Genomic DNA, 13,863 nt, shown 5'->3' with positions numbered 1-13,863 from the left:
GGGAAAACCAACGCAGTGCTCAAGAGGTAGCAAAAAGAAGTGTGCCCGACGTGTGTAATAGGGAGGGTGGAACCATCACCGACAATGATGTGGCGGTCGGTGGTGACAGGAGTGAAGGAGGCAAGATTAACAGAATGAGCAAACATGTAAGCCGTGGGCCCGGTGTCCATGTACCAATCACCGCCTCCAGTGTAGTTGTTCGGCGTAGGGGCGGTGTGTAGCGCGGCAAGAAGCGTCGGATCCCAAGGCACCGGCGGCAGCGCCGGCGAAGGTGACGGCGACGTCATCGAGAAGACGTAACCGCCACTCAGCTGCGGCGGTGGGTACCCTCCATAGGGCTGCGGAGCCGCGTAGTACGCCTGATGCGCCGGTGAACGCGGCACGGGAAGAGTCGGTGCAGGGGCCCGTGGGACCGGCATGGTGTGCACATGAACGACACCGGTCCACGGGTTGTACCCGCCGGGCACGGAGGAGGCACCTGGAGCTGATGGTGCTGGCGAGGAGGGCCCACGGCCTGCGCCTGCTGCGCGGGAGGAGCGGGGGCCCGTACGAGGGGCGGCGGCAAGGGCAGCAGCGGCGGCTGCGGGTAGGGCGCCGGGTGGCGCTGCTTTTGGGGCGCAGCCGGGGTGGCGGGTGGCGGCTAAGGCGCGCCGCGGGTGGTGTGGATGGCCCGCGCTTTCACCTGCTTCATCCGCCGCTCCTCCAGCCGGAGGTAAGCAACGAACTTGGCGAAGAAGGGTGAGGGGATGAGGGTAAGGTTCGCCGCGGCGTTGACGAAGTCCTCGTTAAGACCGGCGGTGAGCGTGTTGAGAAAGAAATCATTGTCAATCTTCGCGCCAATATTACGGAGCTCGTCAACGAGAGTCTTGAGGCGGCAACAATAGTCCGTCGGAGGGGCCCTTAAAACGATTTTGCGGGACAGGGTTATAATGGATCTGCTAGAGTTGCTCTGTAGTACGTGAGAAGAGATTAGCAGTAGATATTTCATCGACCATCTCATATTCTTTCTCACGAGGACCGGCGGGCGGCGCTAAGCCTTAATCTGTTTCCGCCGCGCAGCAAGAATTCGTGAGTGACGCTAGTGGTTTCTTCTCCGTGCCACAGGTGTTTGAGTCGTCCTCCTTTCTATGGGTGAGTATTTGTGCAGACAATCTAGGGTTCTTCGTTGAACTTTCGATTGCGAGAGGAACAACTAAATAAATATACTTGCGAGTTTCGCTTGGGATAACGAAGACCTGTTCTTGCCGACAGAGGAAGATCAGGCTTCCTGCAGCGGCCTTTTCAATGCAGTGTTATTGCCCCTGTTGTGACTTCTAGTACTACTTAGCTGGAGGATTCAGCAGTGGAATCTTTATTTGGTAGCTGTAGATATATGTGACGGTTGACGACTCAGTTGCCTTGAGTTGCCCACATGATTAGCTGGTAAACACTGTATACCGAGTACAACAATGTGCGAGAAGATGAATTATCTGCAAAATATATTCTGCATTCATTCTAAAATGTAGCATACTCCTCCAAACTCTGCAAATCTTTGTTGTGGTAAACACTGTATCCGGAGTGATTTTGATGTGCTGAAGGACGAACTATCTACAAAATACTCTGCATTCTGTAGTTCATTCTAAATAGCACACTCCTCCAAACTCCTGCCTACACTACAGCTCTGAAGATGTGTAGTTTTCTTGTCTCAATACTGCAGAAGAAGAAGCATCATGCCTAAGTTAAAGACGAGCGGTGTCGTAGTACCCGGATGGCAAACTCATTGGCCGCCAGGAGTCTCATCAGAGTCCATGTACTGTTGAGATGTCAATGGTAAATAATGCGGTTGTCATGGATTATCTCTCTCTGAACATGGATTGTAAAGTGGGAGAATTTGCTTATTGTGTTGATGTAAGTTACAGCCCGACTTAGTCCAAGTCTATGATTGTTGATTTGTTGTAGAAGCAAATCAGCTGTCATTTTCCTTCATCACTTTACTTGATATATGTCGCCTCATTCCTCCTTCTGATATATAATTAAAGCGTCACGGTCTTGCCTGTTCTTAGATTATTATTAACTTGCACTGCCAACTGATGTTGAATTTTCATTGGAACGTCTCTGCTGCCTGCACTGCATCCTGACACGACATCACAACATTGCAACCACATGTGTCTGTAGTCCTAAGCATCTGAGGGAAGAACAGGTCATAGAGTGTGCTCACTGTGGATGCAGGGGCTGCGCTGGTGGTGACTAAGTAGCAGTGATGACAGTATATTCACACATTATAGCAGGTGAACTGAAGGTGGATGAATTTAAAAAGATGTGCCGAACCGGTGATATCGCCGATTTTGACCTTGTTCATCCTCATCGATGATACTGCCTTCTGCAATTCTGATGTATCTGTATGTAATATCAGTAAGGATACTCTGAGAAGTTTTCAAATGCACCTCTCTTTAGTCGAAGATTCTCCTTGAATTTTGAATTTGATCATGGTTTCTAGGCTTTGTCCCTCATGTTTTCTGGTTGTCGTAAGCAAGCATACTATGACATATGAAACAGAAAACTCTGATGAAGCTATTTCTGCAATAGTGACATTTGGCGGGAAAAAGGTGCAATCATACATTGTTAAATCAATTCACCAAATTGGAGCTCATACAATCCTCATCAGATCCATCTGAGCTACAAATGGGTCCACGGAACATAGGTAAAACAGCAAGCACAAATTTCTAACTTTTGCAGCACCCAGCTAATATGAAGCAGCAGAACTACACAGCTGTTGCCCATACTCAAGTTCCTAACTTGGCTGGGGCAGGGAGGCCTGCAATGGCACAAGCGGCGGCATTGGCAAGGTGGGGGAGAGGCATGATGGTACCCTCCACGAGGCCGGAGGAGTTGACGCCCTCGGCGAGAGTTGTACCATCTCCAGCGCTTGCATTCTGAGCTCTATCGGATAATCCTTCACACACCCAATTCTTGGACCATTTCCAGTGCTCCATTTCAGGGATAGCCTGTGGCCGAGCTGATAGGATTTTGACTTGCTCTTGGAATTCACCCTCTCAAGAATTGCATCCTGCGAGACGACGGCGTCTCTAGGACTTTGCAGGCCACCTGATAAGGTTCTTTGGTAGGTTGGTCTCGCTTGCTCCACACGGACATTATCGTCCTCGTCAGCTTCAGTCTGTGAAGATGGCCCAGATGCTTTGTCTTCTTCTACCATGTTGGAAGGCAGAATCAGTTGTGGAGTATTGGATGCCATCATAGCAGCAGCAGCAGGGTTCTCTTTGATATTAGGCACTGGATCCTCATAGTAGTCTTCCTTGGTGGATGAGCGCACCTGAATATGCCAAAATAAGTTGATTAAGTGAATCGTCTTACATTTGGTAACACATAGGAGTGTGATTAGATTCAGGTGGACCAAAAATAGTATACCTCAACTTCTTTCAGATCAACTCCATTTTCTTCTAGAAAGCTCATGAAGTTGGTAAGGTTCTCCGCGCTCGGCTTGTAGTGTCCACTATATGCCCAGATGGACTGAAATGAGAAGAGATCACCAAACCATCATATTAGCACAATGCATCCAATGAGAAAGCTCAAGAACAAAATTGTGAGTATGCTATTATATCTTTTGGGATACAGATACAATATTTAAGTAACAATTCACCAAGTGTAAAATCTATGTGTAAATAGAAGCACTAAGATAGGATGGTGGTTCTCCACAATACCTTGATAACTCCATTTTCTGCAGTAAACCTTCCAGCAGCTATGGTCGCACCTCCTGCTAAAAAGCTGGAGTGCTGGAATACACCTCTCTCTTTCTGGATATAGAAATAAGCATACAAGTTGAAAAATTTAGTGAAGCTAATCTTCCAAAACATTATATAACGGTGATCAGCAGCTATAAAATTCTGTGAGTTATCAAACTACCTGCCCAGCATAAAGTTTCTTTGCTGTGCTCATAACAAAAATCCATTTTGTCCCTTTAGGGCCCTGACTTGTATCAAGTGATTCTCCAGATATCTTGTTGATAATTTTTCCGTCTTCAATGATGTATTCATAGTACTCACGCTCTTGCTGCAAAACATTAGACAACTGTTACAGAGTTCATGCTCAACAATCTTCTTCCAAAGTTTAATGTGGCAATTTGTTATGACTAATATGAACATGGTGGGTGTGCTGTGGTTAAGATGAACAATCGAAGAAAAGTATAAATGGCACAGGCTAGGGAGTTCTATGACCTCATACGTATAAAGTATTAAAAATAATTCAAGACTACTGGAACTTTTGCAGTCAAATTTATCTTCGATAACTCTGTCTAGAAATATAAGGCATGCACCTTTCCAAAATGTAACTTTGACCAACTATGTGGATTGTCTCGTACAAATTGATGCCACTGAAAAGTGCTTTTAGGATGAATCCAACGATACCAATTTTTGTATTAACGTAATCCACATTATTGACCAATAAGTTTGCGAAGTGTGTGTGTGTGTGCGCCTTACAATTATGGGCGGAGGGAGTATTTATTTATTTACAATGGCATTAAGACCCTTCTCCGGACCCTCTGAAAGCGGGAGCCACGTGCACCAGGCTGCCCTTTTTTCTTACAATAGCATTAAGACGTATGTCATGTGCAGCGGATCGCAGAAGTCCAGAGACCGAGGAGAGGGCACTCGCCCTCATGTAGATGCTGGCACAGCCCAATCCCTGTCGAAGTTAGGCAGGCTCGTTGGCTTAGTTTTGTCTTTACACCTGAGATATCCTTACCAACTAAATGACCTATCTCTTGCCTAACTAAATATCATTCCCAGCAAACTCTATCAACATCTTCCTATTTTAACTTATCTCTTTCCTAACTAGATAGATATACTTACAAACTAAATAATGTATTAGCTATTGTTCTTAACTCCTTTATCAATTGATCCACATATTATTTAGCACTCTGAAGTTCTAATGCAGCTCTCAGTGAAATATTTTCAGTAAGAATGGTATCGTTCCAAATAAAGATAGCATCCATTATGCAAATGATCTTACTGGACCAAGATATCGTATGCATTGCTTTTTCAGCAGAGCCCTTGAACATTCTGGAAGCTCTACATCTTTTCCCTCACCAATATCGAGCCTGAATATGCAAAAGGAAAAAGACTTATCAATTTCCGTGCAAAATCCATCAGACTTATCTTGTAGGAAAATGACAGCTACATATTGATTGCATCATTTCGTTTGAACGGCAAAATTTTGATAATACACAGTGGCAGTCATTTTCTTACCAGTAGAAGAAGGGCTGGCCAGCCTGGGTTTGGCACCAGGCATCATAGTAGAAATGCAGGTTGTGCCCGTACCTATGTCTTGGATCAATCTACAAGATGGCACATAGATTTCAAAATTTTGCAAGCAGAAGTCCAGATCAACAGTGCAAGCTTCAGAACTTTTATCATGGATGTTCACAGCTAACTGAAAGTCCAAGTCAACTGATATTGCGAAGCTGATTCTTTTCACACTCATTTGGGGAGCATAGAAAGGCATCAGATACAATACTACTAAAATTAGATTAAAAGTAGTAGTTGATGTGTACGGTTTTTGTACTCACAGCCTCGATCCAGTGCTGGAAAGCCAGCTTAAGAGCCTTGGCATCTTTGGATAAACCCTGACCCACCTGCATCAAGCTCATGAACATGAGTTGGAGTTAAAATCAAGGAGAATTCCAATCAAAAGAATAACTTTCTTGTGGGGAAAAGGCCATGGTGGGCTGCCTTGCGCTGGGGATTGATGCGGGGAAAGGGAAAGCGGCAAGACCTTGGATGCATTGAGGCTGACGCGGTTCCAGCGCGAGGCGGCGGTCTCCGGCTCCGGGTCGTCGTAGAAGGAGACGGTGCTGTGGTTTAGCCGCGCGAAGTCCAGCGCTTGCCACCTTCGTTCAATCCAACCAAAAAACAGTTTAATTTCCGCACCCGTAACCATCAAGACAAATCAATGATGCAGAGGCCGGGGGCTATCCTCCTTTTAAAAACAAAAACAAAAAATATCATCAAGACAAAGCAAATCAGGCATTGCCGACACCAAAATCTCCGGCTCGCGGGAGGGCAACAAGCAAAGAAAAGGGCAGCAATAAGCGCAAAATCCCAAGAAAGGCGGGTTTGGGCGATTTTCTTTGCCAAAATTATGAGACGACCAAATGGAGGAAAAGAAACAAACATGGTAGTCATGTTATCCTTTTGCTAGGATCTGGTTACCAGAGCTCCTCGACGACGACGGCGGAGTCGGCGAGCTTGCGCCTGGTCCGGTAGCTCCGGTAGACCTTCTGCACCTTGGTCGCCGCGCCATTCGCGCCGCCTCCAGCCGCCGGCGACGGCGAGGAGGCCTCCGTGTCGTTCGGCTCCCGCACGGCAGAGTTCAGCCCGGCCGCCGGAGGAGGCATCGCGGTCTCCACCTCCATCTACCTATCAAGGATTCAAGGTAATGGACTAATGGTTGTAGCCTTCTCGAGGAGGAAGGGGGAAGGAGGAGTCAGCAGCAGCAGGAGCAGGAATTTATGCTTGCGCTGGTGTAACACGAGAGATTGTTGGACAATAATTTAATTTAATGCGCTTATTATTGAGTTAGTTTTCTGTCGTGCTGGCGGGAACTACGTGTAGTGTACAGAAAGATTTCCCGGCAATAACAGAAAGAAAAAGAGAGCGCAGAAATGTTATTCAGTGCCGACCGAGTACGCGTGGCATGGGATGCCAAGGTCCACGGTGACGTGGATTGCCGGTGGTGACGGGCTGCATGCTGGACGCGGTCGCAGATCGTGTGTCGACCGCCGGGTCGTGTCCTGTCCACCGTGCCCGTGCGTTTCGTCCAGGAGCGGGCACATAGAAACGATGTGTGTTGACTCAGAATTGCTGTCCATACACCTCTCAGGTGCACGGTGGATGCAAATGCTCCTGCTACCTACTCCTCGGTTTATGTATGTGATGATTCTGGAGCGGCACATAGCACGTCTATGTCCAAACGCATTTACGGTCATCAAGTACTGTTAGCTTTCCTGGACAGAAATTCGCATTGTTATTACTGTTTGAGCGTCGAAATTCAAATTATTGCTTTACCTACTACCAGAACCCGTGGTACCCATGGCAGGTGGCTCCATAACTGCGTCCTTGCCCTGGCCCAGCGTCACAGTAACAGTATATACACCCGGTAACCCGGGAATGGTTTGGACTGAAACCATAGTTTCAGTCAGGCTGCTTTTGGATCGGACGAAATGGGTTAAGTGCCTAAATCAGTTTAGTTTGGTCTGGGCTTTAATTATTGTTGGACTTGAAGCTCGCAATCTCGTCAAATATGCTTGTAAGGGCTTGTACAATGGTGCTATCTTAGAAGTGTTACGTAGGATAAATGATAAGGTGAAGCAGAGATAACGTGTAAGAGAAGGCTTGTCTTCTCTTATTTAAGAGAAGACAAGAGATGATCTCTTAACACAATATGTCTCATCATATTTTTAGGAATGACTAGTTATTGAAGATAAGGCTAAGAGATGATCCATCGTAGACTTTTTTTGTCATCTTTAAGTTACATGCATGACTTAAGATAAGACTATCTTATCGACCATTGTACATACCCTAATAGGTAATTGTCATGACCCAATTCTTATACCTATGAACATGATTCGAATCCATAAAGTCGGCGAGATTTCTCAAAAAAATAAAAATAATTGGACCGGGTTTGTTTGGTCTGGACAGGAACCGAACGGCCTCAGATCATGTTAACCCATAGTCTTAAACCAAATCAACACGGGTAGGTGACCTAGATGAGGAGCGCCTCTACGGCCGCCGCCCGCTGCTAAGGTTAGGGATCTTTCGATGTCGCTGTCGTTGCTGCCGACTGGAGCTTGGTCGCCGCCTTCCCCACCCTCTGACACCATCCGGCTCCGGCCGGTGGATCGCCGTCTTCCCCTTCCTTGGCTGGAGTTTGGTCACCACCTTCCCCTCCCTTTGACACCATCCGTCCGGTGGATCACCGTCTTCCCCTTCCTTGGCTGGAGCTTGGCCTCCGCTCGCCGCTACGGTTAGGGCTAGCCAGTTGATGTTGCCGTTGCCGTTGCCGCTGGCTGGAGCTCAGCAGGTCAGTGCATCCTCACCCTTCTATCTCACCCTCTCTCTCATCTCTCTCTCTCTCTCTCTCTCTCTCTCTCTCTCTCTCTCTCTGAACCCCACTCGTCTCGGCAGGTGAGAGTGAGACGCCGCCATTTTGTCCATTCCTTCCTGATACTTTGAATTGTTCGTATCCTGAAATTTGTATTCTGCAGTACATGTATTGTGTAATCTGACGAGACATTTGATCCAATCCGAGCTCCTATCAGTCGCTTAGTCCATCTATGATGTGTTGTCAAAGAAAAAGGAGCAACTGAGAAATGGAGCTGATGTTGGAGCGTGGACGAAACTAGGCTACCCTCTTTACTTGTTATGTAAAGCTAGTGTTTGGTCCTCAGTTGGTTGCTTTGTAATGAAAACCAGTGTTCTTTTGGTCATTCTCCAACTTCGAATGTTGAATCACGCTGGAACAGTTGATATCCTTTTATGGCAGAGAACCGATTCTAGGGAATGGACTAGATTGGTTTGGCTTGAAAATTTTGGGCTGATTCGACAGCTATGTATGTGCACATTTTCAAGCCAAACCAATCAATTCGTACTGAGCATTCATCGACAGCAAGAGTGTTCAGTGCATGCATCAACGGCAAGAGTGTTCAGTCCACATTTTCAAATTTTGGGCTCAAACCGATTCTAGGGAATGGACTAGATTGGTTTGGCTTGAAAATACCAGCAATCCAGTTTGGTTTGGATTGTAGCACTTAAAGTTTGGATTGATTTGTTGTGATTGTTGGACTTGAACATGTATGGGTTGGTCTAAGTTTGGTTTGGCTTACAAATTATTCCCATATTTAATAGCCGGGCTCCTCAAATGCCTCCTATATGTTCAAACAGATGACCCGATCGACCGGTGACCGGTCAGAAAAATTGTGACCCAACTCTTCTCAAATCGGCCCTATACGTTCGGGCTAACCGGTACCCCATATCCAACACATATATGAGATGGATATGACGAGGACCAGATGGGACCAGGTGCGTCCGACACGTCGGATCCGACAGACAAAACCTACCACATTTTTCATCAAACCCCTCCCCACGACCTAGCCAAACTAGCCCTTTTCCCCTTCTCTCTTCTCACTCGTCCGGGTCGGCCCTCCCCTAGCCCCTACCCCGCCGCCACCCTAGCTCTGCCATCGTCCCAACCCCTCAAAGTTGCCAACATCACCAGAAAACTCCACCCTGGAAGTCTCGTCGCTGCGGTACATCCGTGTTTTCTTAGATTACACCTTGCTCTCTATGTGTTCGACAAAATGTCCTATCTGTTTTTTTGGATTCCTTTGTAGGCAAAATGATGGATTCAGATGGTTCATAGGATGAGGAGTATCAAGACAAGGAGCTTGATGAATTAATTCAAAAGAAGTTCTTTGAATCATCGAATTCAGATGATGATGATGATGATGATGATGATGATGATCAACATTAAAATGGAGAGGGAAGTGGATCACATTCTGAAGTTCAAGGGTTCAATCAAAGGGGGAGTTTTGAACCGGGATAGGGTCGCTAGCGCACGACTGCACATACCCTTATTCATTTTTTTCGTCGATGCTTCCGTATGTGCGGACCAGTGGCAGTGCAAGCCTCAAAATTTGTGGGGTCCGTGCATTTTTTTATTTTTTTCTTCACGATGAGCAGTAATTCTAGGTTGCTTTCCAAAAAAAGCTATGGGGTCGGCTGGTCGCAGAGTTTACACGTAGGTTCGCCGTTGGCGCAGACCCTTATTCTTGCGTGTGGTGGAGGGAGTGGAGGCACATGTGATAGAGGCGAGGGGCCTGATCTTTTGATGAGATGGTGGCTATCGTTTTTGGTGGAGTAGACTTCGACGATTCAACTACGAACGTGCGAGGACGTCGCGCCTTAGCAATCCCTAAACCAACTCCGAGGGGTTATTGACCACACCGAAGCACGATCAACCTGGCCACGAAGGTCTATTTCCTGCAAGCAAACAAAGAACAAGCAAGAAACTGAAATTGCATTCTGGATATTGCGAATATAAGGGGAAAGCTTTATTAATGAAAGTGGGGTTCTTTGACATCTTGGTCTGGTCGTTGAACACAGACGAAGTACGCGAAGTTGTAGCTACGGCGAACTTTTAATCTAAACAAAACCCAAAGTCAAAACGACGCCCTAAGGGTTGTATTGTTAGGGAACATAGTAATTTCAAAAAAAAATCCTACGCACACGCAAGATCATGGTGATGCATAGCAACGAGAGGGGAGAGTGTCGTCCACGTACCCTCGTAGACCGTAAGCGGAAGCGTTATGACAACGCGGTTGATGTAGTCGTACGTCTTCACGATCGACCGATCCTAGTACCGAACGTACGGCACCTCTGCGATCTGCACACGTTCAGATCGGTGACGTCCCACGAACTCACGATCCAGTAAAGCTTCGAAGGAGAGTTTCGTCAGCACGACGGCATGATGACGGTGTTGATGAAGCTACCGATGCAGGGCTTCGCCTAAGCACCGCTACGATATGACCGAGGTGGATTATGGTGGAGGGGGCACCGCACACGGCTAAAAGACCAATGATCAACTTATGTGTCTATGGGGTGCCCCTGCCCCCGTATATAAAGGAGCAAGGGGGGAGGCCGGCCGGCCCTAGGAGGGCGCGCCAAGAGGAGGAGTCCTCCTCCTAGTGGGAGTAGGACTCCCCTTTCCTAGTCCCACTAGGAGGGGGAAGGAACGAGTGGGAGAGGGGGAAGGCAAGGGGGGCGCCTGTGACGCCCCCGATTCAATCGTACACTAATCATACACGCAAACGTGTACGATTAAGATCAGGGACTCACGGGAAGATATCACAACACAACTCTAAAACATAAATAAGTCATACAAGCATCATAATACAAGCCAGGGGCCTTGAGGGCTCGAATACAAGTGCTCAATCATAGACGAGTCAGCGGAAGCAACAATATCTGAGTACAGACATAAGTTAAACAAGTTTCCTTAAGAAGGCTAGCACAAACTGGGATACAGATCGAAAGGGGCGCAAGCCTCCTGCCTGGGATCCTCCTAAACTACTCCTGATCGTCGTCAACGGCCTGCACGTAGTAGTAGGCACCTCTAGTGTAGTAGGAGTCGTCGTCGACGGTGGCGTCTGGCTCCCGGGCTCCAGCATCTGGTTGCGACAACCAGGTAGAAAGGAAAGGGGGAAAAGAGGGAGAAAATCAACCGTGAGTACTCATCCAAAGTACTCGCAGGCAAGGATCTACACTACATATGCATGGGTATCTGTGTAAAGGGGCTATATCGGTGGACTGAACTGCAGAATGCCAGAATAAGAGGGGGATAGCTAATCCTATCGAAGACTACGCTTCAGGCCACCTCCATCTTGCAGCATGTAGAAGAGAGTAGATGGTAAGTTCACCAAGTAGCATCGCATAGCATAAACCTACCCGACGATCCCCTCCTCGTCGCCCTGTTAGAGAGCGATCACCGGGTTATATCTGGCACTTGGAAGGGTGTGTTTTATTAAGTATCTGGTTCTAGTTGTCATAAGGTCAAGGTACAACTCCAAGTCGTCCTGTTACCGAAGATCACGGCTATTCGAATAGATAAACTTCCCTGCAGGGGTGCACCACATAACCCAACACGCTCGATCCCATTTGGCCGGACACACTTTCCTGGGTCATGCCCGGCCTCGGAAGATCAACACGTCGCAGCCCTACCTAGGCACAACAGAGAGGTCAGCACGCCGGTCTAAATCCTATGGCGTAGGGGTCTGGGCCCATCACCCATTGCACACCTGCATGTTGCGAGGGCGGCCGGAAGCAGACCTAGCCTAGCAGGCGTTCCAGTCCAATCCGGCGTGCGCCGCTCAGTCGCTGACATCACGAAGGCTTCGGCTGATACCACGACGTCGAGTGCCCATAACTGTTCCCGCGTAGTTGGTTAGTGCGTATAGGCCAGTGGCCAGACTCAGATCAAATACCAAGATCTCGTTAAGCGTGTTATTTTGAAGTAACCGCGAATGCCGACCAGGGCCAGGCCCACCTCTCGCCTAGGTGGTCTCAACCTGCCCTGTCGCTCTGCCACAAAGATCCACACAGAGGGCCGTCGGGACAAAGGTCCTTTCAGCCCCCAATCCGTGAATCACTCGCGGGTGCTCCACGAGCCGACCCGACTTTAGTCACCACATGTATCATGTATAAGTATATAGTATATACCCGTGATCACCTCCCGAGTGATCACGGCCCGACAGTATAACATGGCAGACGGACAAGAATGTAGGGCCACTGATGGAAAACTAGCATCCTATACTAAGCAGGTAGGATTGCAGGTAAAGGTAACAACAGTAGTAGCAAGGACAGGCTATGCATCAGGATAGGATTAACGGAAAACAGTAGCATGCTACACTACTCTAATGCAAGCAGTAGAGAGTAGAATAGGCGATATCTGGTGATCAAGGGGGGGCTTGCCTGGTTGCTCTGGCAAGAAGGAGGGGTCGTCAACAGCGTAGTCGGTCGGGGCACCAGCAGCGGCGTCGGCCTCGTAGTCTACCGGAGAGAAGAGGGGGAAGAAACAATGAATACAATGCAAACAGATGCATAACGTGTTGGAAATATGCCCTAGAGGCAATAATAAAATGGTTATTATTATATTTCCCTGTTCATGATAATTGTCTATTGTTCATTCTATAATTGTGTTATCCGGAAATCGTAATACATGTGTGAGCACATAGACCATAACATATCCCTAGTGAGCCTCTAGTTGACTAGCTCGTTGATCAATAGATGGTTACGGTTTCCTGACCATGGACATTGGATGTCATTGATAACGGGATCACGTCATTAGGAGAATGATGTGATGGACAAGACCCAATCCTAAGCATAGCACTAGATCGTGTAGTTCGTTTGCTAAAGCTTTTCTAATGTCAAGTATCGTTTCCTTAGACCATGAGATCGTGCAACTCCCGGATACCGTAGGAATGCTTTGGGTGTACCAAACGTCACAACGTAACTGGGTGGCTATAAAGGTGCACTACAGGTATCTCTGAAAGTGTCTGTTGGGTTGGCACGGATCGAGACTGGGATTTGTCACTCCGTATGACGGAGAGGTATCTCTGGGCCCACTCGGTAATGCATCATCATAATGAGCTTAATGTGACTAAGTAGTTAGTCACGGGATCATGCATTACGGAATGAGTAAAGTGACTTGCCGGTAACGAGATTGAACGAGGTATTGGGATACCGACGATCGAATCTCGGGCAAGTAACGTACCGATTGACAAAGGGAATTGTGTACGGGATTGCTTGAATCCTCGACATCGTGGTTCATCCGATGAGATCATCGTGGAACGTGTGGGATCCAACATGGGTATCCAGATCCCGCTGTTGGTTATTTTCTAGAGAGGTGTCTCGGTCATGTCTGCATGATTCCCGAACCCGTAGGGTCTACACACTTAAGGTTCGGTGACGCTAGAGTTGTAGAGATATTAGTATGCGGTTAACCGAAAGTTGTTCGGAGTCCCGGATGAGATCCCGGACGTCACGAGGAGTTCCGGAATGGTCCGGAGGTAAAGATTTATATATAGGAAGTCCAGTTTCGGCCACCGGGAGAGTTTCGGGGGTCACCGGTATTGTACCGGGACCACCGGAAGGGTCCCGAGGGTCCATCGGGTGGGGCCACCTATCCCGGAGGGCCCCATGGGCTGAAGTGGCGTGGGAACCATCCCTTGGTGGGCTGGTGCGCCCCACCCAAGGGCCCAAGGCGCCTAGGGTTGGAAACCCTAGGGGGCCGTTGCCCCCCGAGGGGGCATGCGCCCCC

At 47.9% G+C, this 13,863-nt stretch overlaps 1 protein-coding gene and 2 long non-coding RNA genes across 3 annotated transcripts; 2 read left to right on the top strand and 1 right to left on the bottom strand.

Annotated features, from left to right (window-relative positions):
- The first annotated feature begins 970 nt into the window (after positions 1 to 970).
- LOC109787140 (uncharacterized) lies at positions 971 to 2,059 on the top strand. The gene is made up of 2 exons (XR_002238483.3): positions 971 to 1,131; positions 1,697 to 2,059. It is a non-coding gene; the product is annotated as an uncharacterized lncRNA (long non-coding RNA).
- A 468-nt stretch (positions 2,060 to 2,527) lies between these two features.
- On the bottom strand, positions 2,528 to 6,529 carry LOC109787154 (IQ domain-containing protein IQM3). The gene is made up of 9 exons (XM_020345709.4): positions 6,204 to 6,529; positions 5,767 to 5,881; positions 5,561 to 5,626; positions 5,241 to 5,329; positions 5,005 to 5,092; positions 3,901 to 4,047; positions 3,699 to 3,791; positions 3,406 to 3,507; positions 2,528 to 3,310 (listed from the first exon to the last, which is right to left on the bottom strand). Exons 1-9 carry the CDS (start codon positions 6,404 to 6,406, stop codon positions 2,771 to 2,773), a joined length of 1,443 nt encoding a protein of 480 aa, XP_020201298.1. The 5' UTR covers positions 6,407 to 6,529; the 3' UTR covers positions 2,528 to 2,770.
- A 591-nt stretch (positions 6,530 to 7,120) lies between these two features.
- LOC120964602 (uncharacterized) lies at positions 7,121 to 8,553 on the top strand. Its single transcript, XR_005756920.2, has 2 exons — positions 7,121 to 8,073; positions 8,258 to 8,553. It is a non-coding gene; the product is annotated as an uncharacterized lncRNA (long non-coding RNA).
- Positions 8,554 to 13,863: the final 5,310 nt, after the last annotated feature.

Source organism: Aegilops tauschii, chromosome 5 (genome assembly GCF_002575655.3).
Source record: "Aegilops tauschii subsp. strangulata cultivar AL8/78 chromosome 5, Aet v6.0, whole genome shotgun sequence".
NCBI classification, from domain to species: domain Eukaryota; kingdom Viridiplantae; phylum Streptophyta; class Magnoliopsida; order Poales; family Poaceae; genus Aegilops; species Aegilops tauschii.
The sequence above is the reverse complement of the archived record's forward strand: the minus strand, read 5'-3'. Positions and strand labels throughout refer to the sequence as shown.

Bases quoted from the DNA above. Each gene is read 5' to 3' on its own strand.
- LOC109787154 (XM_020345709.4), bottom strand. From the start codon at position 6,406: ATGGAGGTGGAGACCGCGATGCCTCCTCCGGCGGCCGGGCTGAACTCT. The intron at 4,048-5,004 runs GTAAGATCATTT...AATGTTTTGCAG, and splicing joins GCATACGATATCTTGGTCCA to CAAGAGCGTGAGTACTATGA. The intron at 3,508-3,698 runs GTATTGTGGAGA...TTCTCATTTCAG, and splicing joins CAGAAAATGGAGTTATCAAG to TCCATCTGGGCATATAGTGG.